Raw genomic sequence first — 17,683 nt, 5'->3', positions numbered from 1 at the left:
TCCCACATCCACATCCTCTCAGGGTAAGCCAGCTTGGAATAAGGGTCCAGGCTGCATGCTCACCCACTGGACTTCCATAGGCTTTCCCAATTTCAATTGTGTAACCTCTGTCTAATCTCCCACAGCTTCTTGCTGCCTACTGAAATGCAGTTTCCATGGCTTCCACTTGAGGCTCAGACCTCCACTGCTCAAATGCTCCCTGGGCATCTTTCCCTCTCCACACTCCTCTGCAGAAAGCCCCTCAATTCCAGTTTAAAGGGCTTCATCCCTCCCTCTTGAGGAGCTGGTGGGTTTCCTTAACATACCTGAAGATAGACTGTCCAACATGCCAGGTACAGCAGAAATGCTGACTGCCTGTGCGATTTGTAAAGCCCCTGGTCTCGTTGCACTTCTGACTGCACTCTCAGCTGTTGATGGAGATCTCTCAGGACCTCACTAAGTACATTATCAGACACTGAGTTTAAAAAGAGTCTCAGGAGGTGATGTGCTCTCTCCTGTTTTGGGGTCACTGTGTCATGGCTCATGTTTTTTCAGTCTCAGCAGGTGGTCCTGAGTCTCACCAAGCTGGGCCCTGAGTGCTGAATTTAAGCTCCTTCTCTGCAAGAAGCACCTTCAGCCATCACAGACCAGCTTGGCCCATCTCCTCCATCCTCAGTCTGCCTTTGTTTGCCACCTCTCTTCTCTGTTTTCTGCATTAGAACTGCTCAAGCTTCCTCCTCCTCCTCTTCCTCCTCCTCTTCTCCATTCCTTTCTGCAGACATGTGAGCATGAACAAGTCTGCTTTAGGAAAGACTGGGAAGTGTCCCGCTCAACATTTGGGACACAGTGTCTGTACTGACGGCGGGGCACGACCCAAAGAAAACCATCAGCCTCTAAAAATGTCCTTGCTTGGAACAGGCAAAGTGGGATCCTCAGAGGCTGTTCATTAAGGAAAATTTGATCCCGTGCTACTGGGGAGGAAAAGAACCACCTGGGCCAGCTCTCCTCTGTGAGGTGGAGAGTCTGGAGTGTATTCCTGATGCACCAGCTGTTGGCCAAATACAGGCCAATTAATTTTTGCTGTATCTGTAATGGGTAAAGTTCTGAGTAGCACGGCACAGCAACCACAACTGCAACAGTTAAAGTGTAATGACAGCCTGGGAAATGAAAGCAGGTCTTCCTAATGGAAACTGCTATGCAGTCTTAACTTTATGCCTCTACCTGCTCCACTTACTATCTCTGCACGGAATCTAGCACAACAGGACTAAATCTAGTCACAGCCTCTAGGCATTCCTGCAATATAGCTGCTAAACATATTAAAAGCAAGAGTAACGTTGTAAAATTATTTACTCAAAGTTTGAGAAGTCTGGAGAACAAGCTGGCTGTGGCCATGATGTTGTTTGACCGAAGCAGGGCTCCCGCTGGGCTCAGATTCTGCCACTGGAGAATGTGCCCATGACATGGTCCTTCAGGCTCTGCAGCCACACACTGCCCGAGGTGGACAGCAGCTCGTGCAAGGGGCACCAGGACATCCCAGCTGGCCTCTGCAGACACGGTCCCACAGGCTCTCCCTGACTGCAGAGCTGCCCTATGTACTTCTGTCTTCAGCTTCTGACAGAAACCTGTCTGCCTATTCATGCCTGGGAAAGGTACTTCAGAGCTAGACCTGGCAGAGCTATAGCTAGAGCAATGAGAATTCAAGATCCTCATTAATGCTACAAGAGCATTCCCAGGTGCATGGGTTTGCTGTCGACAAGACCTCAGACCGGAAATTTTTGTTTCTGGAGTCCTGGACAAGGTTCACATATTCCTTTCACATCTTTCTTTGAGAATTGCTCTGCTTAGGAGAGCCAAGCCCTCCCTCACTCCTGTGTTTGGATCCTGCTCAGCGAGAATGATGCTAGCCAAGTTCTTCAGATAATTTATGGGGCCTCTCTTCTAAGGCACAGGGCTGGATGTTTAGCCCAGAAGCCCAGAAGCCCAGAAGCAGCTCTGCTCTGCTCTGCCCCAGCAGTTAAACGAGTATGGCACTCCAGAACCTTTCCTTCAGAAGACGTCCATCACCTACAGGTCACTCTCTAGACATACATCTCATGGCTCTGTGAGAGCCTGTAAGCTGGTGTTCTCAGAGTGCAGGATGCAGGATTCAGAGCAAAATGGGTTATGCAACACTGTGCACAATACAGGCTGGCACATGAACATTGTTTCTCCAGCTGGGAGCACAATTCAGTCAAAGGCACCACTGAAAGCAGCCTGACTCCATTGCCTTTGTGCCCTCCCTGTGGAAGAATCAGGTATTTATCCACACTGATGAGATCCCCTCACTCCTTCCCTTCTCCAGGCTGAACAGTTCCAGCTCCCTCAGCCTGAGAGGTGCTCAGGTAATTTTTCCATGTTAAGATATTTTTATTTTGTCACTGCTTAGGTTTCTCCAGCTCCAGGTCCTTGCGGTGGCTTTTGTTGGTCATTTCCTTATCTTCTGACCATTCTTGCTGTCTTCTGCTACCACTACAAGGTTATACCAAACCTGCATTTGTTGATGCATTTGCTGGAGATTCTTTTAGTGACCTGAAGCACCCACCCCTGGTAAGCAGCTGCAGGTGACACTGCTGTCATGTGGCAATGGGCCAGAGAACAGAGCGGGGCTGGCAGCCCAAAGAGCACCAGTGTGCGAAAGGGGTCTGCTCCCTCGGGATTCACCTGTGGAGCGTGGCACCTCAGGAGCATCAGCATCTGCTGCAGCACCTCTGCATGGAAACAGAAGTGCAGGAAGTATTTGGAATCGTGCTCCTCACAAAGAAAGACCAGAAGCCCTGGGCAGTGGGAGAGCAGCTCAGTGGGGCTGTGTTGCTATATGGGGTCACTGCTTGGGGTGGACACTGAGGGTCCTGCTGCCCTGTGTCAGGACACCTTGCAGTGCCTCCTCAGGGGGGAATCACAGCCGGGGTTGTTGGGCAATCCCTGAGGCACACGTGTGCTGGGGAAAGGCTGATGTTTGCCTTTGTGGGTCACATCCAGCCCTGGGGTCCTTCGGAACTCCTGGCCACTGTCCATCCCACTCAAGTGAAACATGCTTGGTGCTGTCAAACAGCTGAGATGTCAAAGCTAAAGCTTGTGAGAGAAGTGGTGTAAGAGCAAATATTTAAATAGCTTAATAAAAGCAGTATCCCCATTTATTTAAAATGTCTTTCTCAGAAACCAGGGCAGGCAGCACGTTCAGAGCAAAGAAGCTGATAGAACCAGTACAGACCAGTGGGGTCACAATGAAGGAAACTCAGGTTAAGTCAGAGCTGTCAGTGAGGTGTGAATGGAGTTAGCAATGCTGGGAAGAGAAACTGGAACTTATTATCCTGGGGCCAAACACAGTCTCAGTGGTGACAGCAGCTTGTGGCAGCCCAGTGAAGGTTCACAGATCTGTAATTAATCAGCCTGATCTCTTTGGGACTGGGCTGAGCACCATGCAGATGAACCTTGGTCTGGGCTAGGGCAGATCCCCATGTGATTTAAAAATAACCCCTGAGATAAGAAATCTACATCCACCATGATAACCTGCTCTAGGATGCAATTAACTAGAAGATTAATTGCCCTTGCTATTAAAAATGCCTTATTTCTAATATGTGTTTGCACAGCTTCAATTTGCAGCCACTGGATCTGGTTTTACCTCCAGGTGCCACTCGGGAGTGCCTGACAGTGCTGAATGAACTCCTGCAGGGAGGCTGAGCAAGAAGGCACAGCAGGGTCCAGCCGTGGGTGCCAGGGGACAATGAAGGGGTCCCTGGAGCTCTTTGGGAGGGGCCTCTCAGCCCCTTCTGTCCTGTGAACCCTCAGCTGGAGAACAGCTCCCACACCTGCACACAGGACTCCGAGGAGCAGCCTTGGTGTGTCCAAGCCCCTCACATCCACTGCTCCCACTGCCAGGAGCCACTGCAGCCTCTGATGGCGCTGCTCTGAACCCCTCTGCTCGCTCCAGCTTGCTGCAACATCCACCCCAGAGCTGCAGGCACTGGGCACATTCTGCATAATGAAAACCAATAACTCGGTAAATATTTCTGCTCTGCATTTGAAACAACTATGTGCACGTATTCATATTTACAGTGGTAATGAAATACTTTCTATTCCATCAGTAATTAAGGAAGATGCTAAACTGCGTAAGTAACAATTTTTATAATGTGCAGGAGAAGATCTTACATCCAAGAGTATTTAATTGGCTAATGAGTTCACTGAACTTTTTTTTTTTTCTTATAACAAATCATGGCACACTGGGGAACTTAAGATTACTAGGGGGAAAAATACCAATGTCTTGTCAGTATTTAAATGTGTTCACATGGGTATCCAAGAAACTGCACAGCAGTTAGTTCAACACACTTTCCAAGCAATCACAGACAAACAGTCAAAGAATGTTCTGGGTAAGTTAGTAAAAACTAGAACCCAATTTAATGCATTTTGAAAGAAGTATTTTCAAATTATTTTATGCAACTTTTTAATAAGTCTACAAGTTTGATAGAGCTAATGAGAGAGATCGGCCATGCATTTTAATAACAAAAAATAGCTGTATACTGCAGTTAGTGTCCTCAATATTAACAGATCCACAAGAACTTGGTGACAGAGGAGACTTATTTTACACAGGCATTGGACAGGTGTATTTCTAGCTTTATTCTCTTCACATATCAATGCTATATGCTATTAGCAATCAGGGAGAAATAAAAAACAATTGCTGATAAAAATCATTGGAATGGATAAAAATGAATTGTTGGGATGGTAAAAGTAACAGGTGACATTTGCTCAAGACAATGTGATCTGGGTTGCTGGAAACACCAGGTTCATGAACAGCCTGGTTGGTTACATTGAAGTATAATGTGCAATGTATAAAAAGAATGGGGCTTCACTTCAGCTCATCATGGATGTGACAAGCCTGAAAAACATTAGAGGTTGCAACGTCTGCCGTGGGAGCACAGACCACACAGACTGGAGGGCATTGCTGCTCAGGCCTCCTCCTGGGCTCTGCAAATGGTCAAGTCACATCAAAGATGAATCCAGGGTTCCTGAGCATTTGTGTGGATCTCAGGTCCACAGCAGAGCAGCCCTCACACAATCACAGCACAGCTCCATTCCGAGTGCTGTGCACAGCTGTCCTCCCTCCATCTCAAGGGATGCACTGCAACAAGTGGAGGCCCAGGGAAACCCTGCGTGTGGAGCCAGGGCTGGGTGACAGCTCCCATGCAGGCACAGCACAGCTGAACACAATTCCAGCCCAAATAAGGAGAGAAAGAGCACAGGTCTGTATAGTTTTAAATTATATGATGAAGAGAAACAATCGTTCCTCATACATTCTTACATGGCATCAAATGAAACATGACAATGACAGCAGAAAGATAAAGAGAGGGAGGAGATCAACACAATGTGCAATTCTTCTCTCCTTGCCACAAGGGCATCAGGATGCTCAAATATACGCAGGTTCTATGAGTGACTGGTCAAATTTAAGGCAGAAAAAAAATAAAATCTCTCCACAACCAAAAAATAAAACAATGCCTTTTTGACTCAAAACTACCTAAGAAGTAGGTTACAGCTCAGGGTGGGGACAGACATGCTGGGAAAGAGCTTTTCTCTACTTGCTTTGCCTGTAAGTATCTTACTGTTAACCCCAATTATGGCCTCTCATGCTCTCTACTGAGGAACAGGAAGAATCGAGTGAGAGTCAAGCAGGTGCTTGAGGCTGGGAAGCCTGCAGAGAGTGCTGGTTGTCTGTCACAAGGGGATACCAGAGATGGGCAGGGCTTTGGCTGCACAGGGAGGGTCAAAGCAGGATCCAGTGGCTGCAGCTGGGATGGAAGCTTCTGTCCAGAACTGGGATGACGCTTTCCCAGAGCATGTCACCCGCGTGGCTGCCCTGAGCACGCACCAGCGGACTCACACCGCCCCATGCTGAGGGTGCGTCTTGCCATGGCTGCTCTCTTGGCAAGCCCAGGTGGATGCTGAAGCAGGAGTACCAGCCTGTGCCCAAGAGACATTCTCGGCAAACCCAGGACGCAGAAGTGACCGGCAGCTGCCTGTGCCTGCAGCAGTGATAAAAGACCACCAGAACCATGTGCCCCTGTGCTGACAACCCCCAATGTTCTCAGTGTCTCAGTGGAGACTACAGCCCTCCCACTCAGGATGGTTAAACTTCCCTGGCAAAATTGTCCTCGCAAGTACATCCAAAGCTGCATTGGGAATTTTCCCTTCAGAAACCTGAGAAAATAGCAAAGCTTGTTAAATTGCCAGAATGTGCTCTGGAACATTACATCTTTTAAAATCTTGTAAATGTTTCTGAAAATCAATTGCTAATCAATTAGCATAACTGAGTTGAAGTCAGAACATTTGCACTCAGCCTGTGTCTTAGCCTGAGCCTTTCTGATTGTTTCTGTTCGCCAAAGGGCTGGAGTTCCCAGAAGCTTATCTGGTGGATTGGTTTGATTTGGTTTAGCTTTTTCCTCATCAGTTGCCTTGGTTATACTGTTAAAGGTTCTCTCTTTTTTCTACCTGCCTCACATTCCTTGAAGACCACTTACCCAGTGGTGTCCTTATGCATAATGAACTCATGCCCTCACAGTTTTGGTAGGAGCACAGAAAAAATTCAGTTTCTGAAGATGTGGGGCCAGAGATGGCCTGTTACTCTCAGCCACCCACCTGACCTCAGCTCTCCCAGACACACTAGGATGCTCTGTCTGCAAACCTGGTGGCTGTGAGAGGAGCCCTGGAAATGTATCTGCAGCCCCACCACAGGTCCTTTGTTGCAGCAGGCACCTGTCTGCGCCACACCACCTTTGTCCAGGAAGGACTAGGATGTGCCAAAGCTCCATCTGTTCCTACATTTGCAGAAACCAGACCCTGTGGGCTCACCTCTTCCCACTGGAAGAGCTGTAGCTGCCCCATCAGCCAATGCAGAGCAGCCCTAGAGCTGGCAAAAGCAGCCAGCAAGACCCAGGAAACAGCTATAAGCCTAAAAGTGGCAAGTAACAACTACAAAATAAAGCAAACTATTCAATTCAACCTTTCCCTGTTTAAAGGAGATATTATTATGGCTGAGCATGCATTACTGAGCACAAGTTACTGCAGGCATAGGTCCAGGTGTGCTGCTCTGCAGGCTGCCCTCAGACCAGGACACCAGGTCAGGCCAAGGCAATCCCAGATCGTGCTGCACCAAAAAGGACAGACCTTCCTGGTCCTTTTTCAGTCACAGACATCATCTGGCTAAAAATGAACTCTCTAAAGTGGTGCTTAGACTTTGGGCACAAGATCACTGGCCCTGAGCAGACAAGATGCCCTGAGCAGACAAGCCAGTTCAGCCAGCAGGAAGGACGTCACTCCAGACTCCATTCCTACCCTGGTGCAAGGGAAATGCACTACTGGTCCATGGTGAGAGGGCAGGTCATCATCCATGTATTTTAAAAACTTCAGCTTCCCTGTATGCTTCATCCCAGTTTTGCACATCGTTGTGGTCACCTCAAGCCACCCCCTCACCCGTCTGCCCCTGTGAGTCATAAAGCACTTGGTTAAACCTTCCTGAGATATACCATCTCTGTGTGCAATAGTACCTACACAAAGGCAGGCACAAGTGCATTCCAGGCACTTTGTGTGCACCTGTACCACATAAACACATCCCTCTCGTACCCTGCTACATTCCTGCTGTGGCCCAGCAGCAGTGCAGGCACACTGGGAACAGCACAATCAGCCTCTCAGGGTGATTTTGGGCTCACCTCCTCAGAGCAGCAGGGCATGACAATAACTGAGGGCACGGAGCTACAGCCCGTGTGCCCAGAGAGGCAGGAACAGATGGCACCGTTGGGTCTGTCAAACAGCTCTGTCTCCAGAGCTGCACATTGCAGAGTCCTACCACTGAGGTGGCTGCGAGGAGAGGCCAGGCAGAACGAGTGCAGCAAGAGGAGGCACCCACAGTCTGCTGCCCTGGGTACCCATGCCAGACACAGCTGGTGTGCTCAAGGTACTCTTTCAGACAGAAGTAGTAATGAAGTTTGCTTACAGCAGATCGTTAAAGGGTGGATAGTGCTTAATTTTCTTGTGTCTTGAATTTGCAGGATAAAACATTTCCCTTTACCTTTGCAAGAGCACGGTGCAGCCCAGGCTGCAGTGTGACCCTGCACAGTGCTCTGGGCGCTGGCTGCTCCCTGCCCAGGGCAGCAGCGTCCTCAGGGCACGTTCCTCCTCAGCCAGCTGTGAGCAGTGCACCCTCGGTGCTGCACAAGCACAGCCATCCTGCCCCAAGCTCAGGTAATGCAGACATTGTACCTTCATGGAAGGGGTTTGACTGAACACACATTTTCCTCTGAGAAGCAGGTGGGTTCACAGCTCTGAGTGCATGTACCACCACCCATGGGATGTCAGGTGAGCTCTGTCAGGACAGTCTTCAAAGAAATGCAGAAATCGTGCTCAGGTAGGTATAAAGAACGGGATTTATTCCAAACACCTTTGGGTACAGGCTAAGCAACTGACTAAAGACAGGATCACAGCACTCATCCAGGGCACCAGAGTTGCCTAGTACAGGCTAGAGTATTTGGATTTGGGAAACTGACATCCTACTATTAATACTGCATGCAGTGTCTTTGCTGCTTGTACCACAAAATGCCCTAATTCCCATACCTCCTTTTGTTAGTCTGGGGTCTGTCTGCATTAGTATGGACCAACAGAATGCTCCAAAAGAGGCACATGATGCAGAGCACAAGGCTGGTTGAGACTGGGACACAGCAACAGGCTTGGCACAAGGAGCTGATGTGGCCAGGCAGGAGTGGGGTGAGGGGAAGGGGGTATCTGGGAAAGCACAGACTGCATTGGCAGGGATGGAACCTCTGCCCAGAAAGGCACAGCAGGACTGGAACTGCCACCCCTAGTAGAGAATGTCCTCGAAGCCGAGCAGCAGGAACTGGTGCAGGGCACTTGGCAGATGTAGCTGGGACAGGACCAGAAGCAGACGGCCCTCCAGGAGGGTCCTGAGAGCGCAGCGAGCCAGGTGCTGTAAGGAGCGAGGTCTGTGCCCCAGGGAGAAAAGCGACTGGTAGAAACACGGGTATTTCTGCAGAGAGAAGAGAGGAGCAGAGGCATGCAAAGCTGAAGATATCACCCTGGGAGCAGAGGCAGGACCAGCCAACCACTTGCCTCACTATGGAGCATCCTCCCTGTCCCCAGCAGCACCATTCCTGTGTCCTGCCACCCCGCATGGCCAGTCCAGCTCCGCCCAACCCCCTCCAGGCCCACCAGAACCTGGCAACCCACCAGAACCTGGCCATGGGTTCTTCAGGCAGCATTTGCTCCCTTACCTGTACAACCTCTGCTGGAACTGCTGCCTCCCAGTCCTCGGAGACGCGCACGTGGGTGTAGCTGTTCACCAGGGCCTCGATGACACGCGGGCACGTGTGGCAGTGCCGCAGCACCTGGCCAGGGAGAGAGTCATGCCTTCAGAGGCTGCCTAGGACAGAGGCTGGACACGGTTAAAGGAATAAAGCAGGAATTTATTAAAATAAATCCCAGGATACACCTTGGGCAGTACAAGAGCCCAGCCGTGGCTCCACCCAAGATGGACCCTGGGTCACGAGTTTTCACACTTTTATAAGGTTTGGTCCATTCACGTGTTGGGGTTAATTGTCCAATTCCAGCTCCAGGTTCTGCAGTCCCATCCTCCCAGATTGCTCTCCTCAATTCGCTGCTGTTTCCACTTTTTTCAGGCACTTTTATGGCCTGAAGCTGCAGCGTGTCCTTGGTTCTGGGGCTGGAAAAGGATTGTTTTGTCTGACTGAGCTGTGAGGAGAACTTGTAACACTTTGTATGGAGTTCAGAGTCACACATTAATGCAGTATAGAGCCTGAAAAATACAAAAGCTAAAACTTGAGGCATCAAGAGCAGGTGATCACCGTCACTGGGCAAGATCCTGCAAGCCCCTCTGTCACCTCCTAAAGCATTACCCAATCCAGATGTAGTAAATCTGGTGAACTCCTGTCCTTCTCTCATGCTGACCCAGGAGAGAAAAGCCACTGCAGATATGAAGCACTAGAGCATCCCTCTTTGCAAAGAGGACTGAGCCACCACTCAACATGCACAGCACGGCTGCCTTCAGCACAGCCAGGTCCCCACAGCTTCTCAGACACAGGGACCATCGTACATGGCTGGGATGATGTTCTCCATCAGCTTCACTGCTGCAAGTAGCTCACAGACACCAACACTGTGCTTTACACCAGGCTCCTTACCTCACATTTTGGTAGTTAGAGCCATTCCAGGGCAGGGACTGGCACTCATTTTGTGATCAGCCAGAGCACAGCACACTATTGCCTCTATTAAGGGCCACACCAGGGTCTCAGGGATTGTGCCTGTTTGGTGCAGGGTTGCAGAGACATCTGTAGCTGTCTAAAGCAGTGCTGTGCCCATGTGAAGGGCGGCACAGAGCCCCAGAAGGCTTCACACATATTTGTACAACATCTCTGGTGCACATAGGTGGAGGTGACACACCAGTGCCATGTACCTAGCAACGAGGCAGCCTTTGGAGCACACCCCACCCTGGCAGAGCCGCACAGAGGCAGATTTCCCTGGCTCCGGGCTGCCACTCCCCATGGCCCAGGCCAGCAGTAGCTGTCAGAGTCTATTCTGGCTGTACCAGTGATCCTCATTATCTGGCGTTAATAGGAGATTAATTAGTGTTAATTGTTGATTTTCCTGTATTTTCCCAAAGGGGAGAGCAATCTGCTGATCTCCGGGCTGGGTAATTATTGCACTGCTCAGGAATTAAGACAGGAAATTAACCCTTTGTCTGCTGGTCTCTTGCAGAGACAGCAGGAGCTGGAGGGTGTGCCCCGAGAAAAAAAACACCTCCAGAGGAAAAGAACCAACACTTTCCAGAGCAAGTAATTATGGAAACTGGGTGAGTACTGTCCACGCACCTTAGCTCACAGAAGCAGGAGAGTCCTACAGCAAAACACACCCCAGGAGAAAACATCAGGGATTCCCACACTAATAATGCCAGTTCTGCCTTCCCAGGCCCTGGGCAGAGCAGGGCAGGACAGAGAGCAGACTGCCATGGAACAAACCCTGCTGTGACAGGAGGGCCCACTGGGGCCCCGATGATGCTCACAGCCTTCCCCTCCCAGCACACTGCCCTGGAGCCCTCACCTTGAGGAGGGAGCCTGGCCAGACACGCACGGCCCCGTGGTTGAGCAGCGCTCGCACCACGAGCTCCGGGTGATGCTCCAGCCTGTAGGCAGCTACTTGCAGGATGTTGTGCAGGGCCGTGTTGCCGCCATAGTTCATGACATTGACGTTGGCACCCCGGGCCAGCAGTAGCTCTGCGATTTGAACATTGGCGTTCTTGCAGGCCAGGTGAAGCGGGTGCTGCCGGTCCCGATCCGCAGCGTTGACGCTGGCACCGCGCTCCACCAGCAGCTGGCAGACGCGGTAGTAGCGGTCCATGTCCTGGGGCTGGTGGCGCTGAGCACAGGCAGCATTCAGCGGCGTTTGCCCCTCCTTGTTCTTCACCTCCAATTCAGCCCCGTGGTGCAGAAGCAGTTGGACGTGCTCTGCCAGCCCGTGCCGCGATGCCACATGCAGTGCTGTGTCATTCTCCTCCTCCGTCTGACTGTTCACACTGGCACCGTGCTGCAGCAGCTGCCGGACACACCTGTGTGGCCCAAGGTGACTTGGTGACCATTTCTCATCTCCACCTTCCATCCCACCTCCCAGCCCCCACATCTGTACCATCCCACAGCTTTTCCTCACAGTCCAAAAATCCCTGCTCCTCTTGCCCTGCAGCAGTGATTTTAAGCCAGGATGACTGCTGAGCAGAGATACTGCCACCCTAATTTCAGCCAACCCCACACAGACCTCTAAAAGCGGTGTGACCACACTGGCTCCTCCTGCATCTGCTAAGGACACGAGCTTGCAGTCACCTGTTTGACCTCGGAGATGATCCTGGTCCTGGAACAGGCACCAAGGCCACCCCTACTCTGCACCCACCAACCCACCCTCAGGGATGAGGAGGGACCCCTCCCACACGGGACCAGGCTTGCGGGGCAGGGAGGCTGGCCGTGCCCCCGCCGCAGAGCAGAACTCACTCGATGGAGTCGGAGCTCTTGCAGAGGTGCAGGGGCCGGTAGCCATCCTCGGAGACCGCCTCGGGGTCGGCCCCGGCGCGGAGCAGCAGGCCCGCGCAGTCGGCGCTGGCGGCCGCGCAGGCCGCGTGCAGCGCGGTGCGCCCGCCCGGGGCCAGCTCCACGGCGGCGCCGCGCAGCAGCAGCAGCCGCAGGCAGGCCGTGTGCCCGCGGCTGGCCGTGATGTGCAGCGGCGTGGTGAGCTCCTGCTCGTAGCTCAGCGCCCACAGTCCTGCGGGGGGAGAGAAGTCAGGGAGACACGTCCAGCCACGGTGCAAAGACCTGCCCTTTCCCTTGAAGCACCTGATGTACGTCCCCCTGGGAGACTTGTGTTTCCCCTCAAGGAACTTCGAGTCCCTTCCCCGCAAGATCCCCGTGTTTGGACTGGCCTGCCACAGGCAGAGGTCCCAGGATGGCCCTCAGGGCACAGAGCCATGCAGACGGGAAGCTCCGGGCAGACACAGCCCCCAGCAGCAGCCGTGCTGGGCAGTGCCCTTTGCCCGCAGCTCGGGGGCTACGGGGGGTTTCTCTTGTAAGGAGCGCAGCGGGTGAAGGGTCTGGGGCACGGGCAGGGCTGATGGCAACGAGGTGGCTGGGCCAAACACCGCTTATGGAGCACCATAAACACAAGGAACCGGACAGTAGAGAGGCGTCAGAGCCAGCTGCCACACAGACAGGGGACTCAAAAGAGACCTGAGCAGGGTGCAGACAATGAGCTACAGCAGAGATGGACATCGAGGACCTAGGAGAGAGCAAGGGGCTGAAACACGCCAGCTCTCAAAGATGCTGCTGACCAAGCATGAACCATCGCTGAGCTGGTGCAGTCTGCTGGTTAACAGCCTGCAAATGCTTCAGGAAAAAAAGCTCCTTAAACTGCGCTTCTTGATGCCTACCCAGACAGAGCTGGAGAACATCCCTGACTGCATGGCATGTTCCACGCTACATCCTCTCAGCTCCTTCTTGCAGAGGCAGTATGTGGCCATCTGTGTTTTCCAGGGCCAAATTGAACCATCTCAAAGATCTAACTCCTGTTGTGAAATTCTGGCACAACCCGCAGTGGCAGCCAGCAGTGCAGTGCAGGCTGCGCACAGGGCAGTTCCTAAACACTCAAGACAATCCCTATGAGAGGAACCAGGTTTCCTGGATGCACCTTGTGCTCTCAGAAACAGGACCCCCCTTCCACAAGGAATACAGGAGAGCCAGACCACATCCCCATGCTCCTTTTCCCATTCCCACTCCTCTGCAGCCCAAGTGGCACCCGTAACACAAACCCAGCAAGAGCCATGCCCCACAGCACACCCCACAGGCTGAGCCCACTGCTCCCCCATACTCAGCCCGCGGGGGTTGAAGCGGTAGTTCTTCCACTCTTCCAGGTCACTGGTGTCAAACACAGCATTGGGGCTCAGGTTGTTCCCAGGGTCTCTGAGGATCTCGGCTACAGACCCCTGGTCCCCAGCCAGCAGGGCCTGCCAGAACACCTGGGCAGGGCCATCCGCCTGCCGTGTGCGGATGGGCTCCTGGCTCTCATCTCTTCTGCCTGTGCTGCTGCCCATAACAACCTGAACAGGACCTGCTGGTGCAGCCCAGCCAGGCTCTGAGGCACGGCCCCACCAGCAGCCTGCCTGCCAGTCCAGCGTGTGCCACAGGGAGGGGGAGCACACTACACCCCTCTCTTTGGCTCAGGCTGGGCACAGCTGAAGTCTCAGCTATTCTATTCTGGGAAACCTTGTGACCAAAGGCTGGGGCCAAGAGGCTGATAAAGGCTCTCCACTCAGGCAGCAGTGCCTCAGCAGTGCCCTGCTGTGAAGGGAAAGTCCTCAGGGAGGGTAGGGGAGCCTGAAGGGTAGAAATAGGGACAGGGCATCACTAAGACAACAGAGGGGGAAATGGTTTCATGTCTACTCAGCATGTTTCCCAGTGCTGCCCAGACCACAACAGCATGACCCCAGCAGCTCCACACACATCTCCAGCACTGCACACCCACTTACCAGTTGCACCTGAGCCATTGGCACCAGGAAAGTTTTAAAACAAGCTGCAGGATAGCTCTTTTTAATCAAAGCCAAAGAATTAGTAGAAATAGGTACAAGGATGGGAAAAATTGGAGGTAATTATCCTTTAGACCCTTCCCACTTCCTCCTTTTTCTTAATATCAAGCCTTGCACAGAGACCCTGCATGGCTTTAGTGTTCCCTTTCAGCCCTCAGACACTCTCCTGACTCGGTTGCTCACTGCAGCCCTGTCACCTGAGCTGGTGTTTTCCTCTGACCCCTCTTGGCTGCAGCCAGCCCGCCCACCTCGGTCACACAGGAGCGTGCCTGGCTCACGTGGCATTAGTGCTGTGTACATATTCTTCATACCATGGGATCTGGAGAACATGTCAAACTGCATGAAAGGCTGGTAGAGTTCAGTTTAATTTTGCGTCATGGAACTACTCAGATCATGCTGTTAGACACCAGTTAAGTGACCCCAATAGACCACCAAGCAACAATTACCAAGGGACCAGAGCAGAGTGGAAGATAGGGAACTTTACCCTCCTCAATAATGAGAATAAATGAGCACGTTCTATACTGACAGTACCCAGTTTGCTCTGTGTGTGCAGACTTCACCCTGTCTGACTAAAAAGTAGCCTGCAAAGGGGTAAAGAAAGGGAAGCCCTGGCAGATGTTCTCACCTGACAGGACCATCTAGTATATAGATATATATATATTATATATAAGGATATAAGCAAGTATCCCATGAGAGCTTGGGGTTCCCAGTCATGCACCAGGGAGGCAGAAAGCTGCGTAAGTGACACCAGACAGTTTACACTTCCTCTGGGCACCTTAAAATACCAAGGAGGTGATGTGGGAAAGACAAGGTCACTGAGTCAGTACTAAGAACCTGTCCCTACACGGTCAGCGAGACACAGAGACAAGCCTCGGGTAGCGTGAAGGTTTGTTTTGGTTTTTGTTCTGTATTCTTATCTGATAAATTTGGTAGCACATTTTTGCTCTGTGTTTGATGAATGATCTTGTTTGGTAGGGTTTTTCCATGTCTTGAAACTTTGTTGATTGGAGAAATTTCTGCATGAGGTTGTTTTACATTGTCTGTTCCATTTTCTCTGGGGCACAACCCTTTACAAGGGGGAGACTTGCTGCTCCAGCGTCTGCTAGCCTAGCGTAAGACAGGAGTTACAACACTCAACTCGTATTGTACTAACAAATGGTCTCAGTTACACAAAGGGTAATACCTTTAGTGATTTCATTCCTAAGTACACTGTAACAATTCAACCCCTGTGTCATACAAATCTTGCAACTCAATGAATAATCTTCACTCACAAGTAGCAGCACGTGCATCTGCAAGCCCACATACCCTGATTGTCTCTTGCTGCAGTGGATCCCCACAAAATGCTGACGTCTGATTAAGCGCTAGGACATTTGGCCTGCACCTCTGGGGAAGCAGCTCCACCAACAGCTCTTCCATTCTGGTATGGGTGTCTTTTGCCACCAGCCTTCTATAGAGGAGGGTGGTACAGGTAAGGGCCTTCCTCACTTGACACTTTTAAATTCTGGGAGTCTGCCTGCAGCACATCTCTAACTGACAGCAGCAAGAGCAAGGGCACATTCAGGCTGCCCAGAGCACCTCTCCCTTGAGCACCCTGCGTTGCTTACTGAGGAGCTCACAGATGCTGTTGACGAGAAGGTAAGTAAAAGGAACCAGAGTGTGGAAGCATGTGTGGTAGCCCCAAGATGTCCCTGGACAAGGTACAGCAAGATGTACTGATGGAAAGAAACACCAAGAATGATCAGCTCCTACCTCCTGTCACTGAGGAAAGTTTGCTTCCACCATCTTTCTCGTAGACTGGATTTCTGCTCCCCTTATCAAATACATCTGTCTCATGGAACACAACAGCATTCTGATGCCTTTCACTCATGCAGGCTCCCCATGTCACAAGTATTTTCACATCCATGCCAGCAATCTCTAACAAGACAATCCTGAGGATGTGCTTCTCCAGCAACTCTTCCAGGGGCCCTATTCTCATTATTCCCAGGTAGATCTGCCTCACACCACCTTTAACAAGCCTGCTACTATTTGTTGTGCAACCTTGGAAACTTCCTTCCTCACACTAAAGCTGTTCTTCCCAAGTCCTTCTTCCCTCACCCTTTTTCCACCACTGGAGATACTTTTCAACGTATTTCTCAGGTGCCTGAGCCCTCTCTTTGGACCCCATCTTGGGCATTTTCTATCCCCGATGTCCCAGTCCTTCATACCCACCACGTTTACTGCTAGTCCAGCGCAGCACATCGCCCCTGGTCTCAATGATGAGGTTGATGGCTGCGCCCTTGGGGAAGTACTTCTGCACCATGTCCAGGTCTCCAGTGAAGAGTGCATTCTGGACCAGCAGATCCCGGCACTCCAGTAGCTCCAGGCGGCTGTGCTGGTGTCCTGAGCCAGCTGGGCTCAGGCTGGGCTCACTGTGGTGGGATCTCACATTGTGGGAATTCTTCTGCTGAGCTGGCTGCAGCGAGCGCTGCGTGGCAGAGCAGAGAGGGAAGGTGCAGTCCATCACAGGTAACTAACCTGAGAAGTCTGAGCCACACAGTAAATGAGCTACTGCAGCGAAGAGCCTCTTGTTCAAGGGTTTCTCCTTTGCAGGTTGCTCCTGGGTTCCAGCTCCCCTGCATCTGGCTGGACTCAGGCACAGGCCTGAATCACCCTGTATAAATAGCCTGGCTTGGCAATTCCTCATCACCACCTCCCCTTCTTCCAAGAGCTTATTTTCAGCTGCTGGGTGCAATCACCAGCACAGACTAGGCACAGGACAGGGGTGGCAGGCAGCCTGGACACACTCCCTTAGTGCTTGCTTGCTCTGCAGAGAGCCCCGCTCCACACAGCGCTCCCACCGAGAAGGAGGCAGAGCAAGGGGGCAGCCATGGCAGGGAGGTGGGTGGGTGAGGGGGGCTTGGCAAAGCCCTGGGTCAGACTTGGTGACAGAAGTCATAAAGGACTGCAGACAGGGCTCGTCCTCACAGGCAGCTCCACAGGGACCAAAAGACCCTCACGAGTACCACACACTGCTCTGGGATCAACCCTTCCCCAGGACAGCAAGGCTGGCTGCCCACAGGGATGAGCAGGACGCAGAAGGGCAAAGAGGTGAGCCTGAGCCCTGAGAAAAGCAGCTTGTACAATACTCATTATCCTGTCAGAGTGGTCCCAAACTGTGATCAAGTTCTTTGCGGTGTGGCTGGAGGTGCTGATCAAACAGGGAGCCAGACTTTGCTTGTGTTCCTTTTGGCAGCTGTTTCCAGAGCAAAGAAAACAGTTACATAAGAACCTTGAAGCTGAAGAGGGTCATGAACCAGCCCCAGGACTGGGATCATGCCAAACATTCCCATTGCCACTGCACAGACGCTCTGTGCCAGTGAGCACCTGCAGCATCCCACTGGTGTCGGGCTGGGAGCACCTTGCTCTCCTGAAGGATGCAGTGGCTGCATCTCCAGCTCCACTGTGGAATCCACATCCAAACTTCACAGAGTCTCCTCCAGCCAGGTGAGGGGCTCAGAGCAACAGCATCAACTGGGGAACTTTGAGTGCAGGAAG

General features: G+C 51.9%; 1 protein-coding gene across 1 annotated transcript; it reads right to left on the bottom strand.

The window, feature by feature from the left end:
- Positions 1 to 8,413: 8,413 nt before the first annotated feature.
- On the bottom strand, positions 8,414 to 16,649 carry ASB10 (ankyrin repeat and SOCS box containing 10). Its single transcript, XM_033065303.1, has 5 exons — positions 16,358 to 16,649; positions 12,069 to 12,336; positions 11,131 to 11,635; positions 9,291 to 9,404; positions 8,414 to 9,046 (listed from the first exon to the last, which is right to left on the bottom strand). The coding sequence occupies exons 1-5, from the start codon at positions 16,647 to 16,649 to the stop codon at positions 8,861 to 8,863; spliced, it is 1,365 nt and encodes a 454-aa protein (XP_032921194.1). The 3' UTR covers positions 8,414 to 8,860.
- Between the last annotated feature and the right edge of the window lie 1,034 nt (positions 16,650 to 17,683).

The sequence above is a fragment of the Catharus ustulatus genome, chromosome 1 (assembly GCF_009819885.2).
Source record: "Catharus ustulatus isolate bCatUst1 chromosome 1, bCatUst1.pri.v2, whole genome shotgun sequence".
Lineage (NCBI taxonomy): Eukaryota > Metazoa > Chordata > Aves > Passeriformes > Turdidae > Catharus > Catharus ustulatus.
Note: the sequence above shows the minus strand (reverse complement) of the source record. Positions and strands in the feature narration are given on the sequence as shown.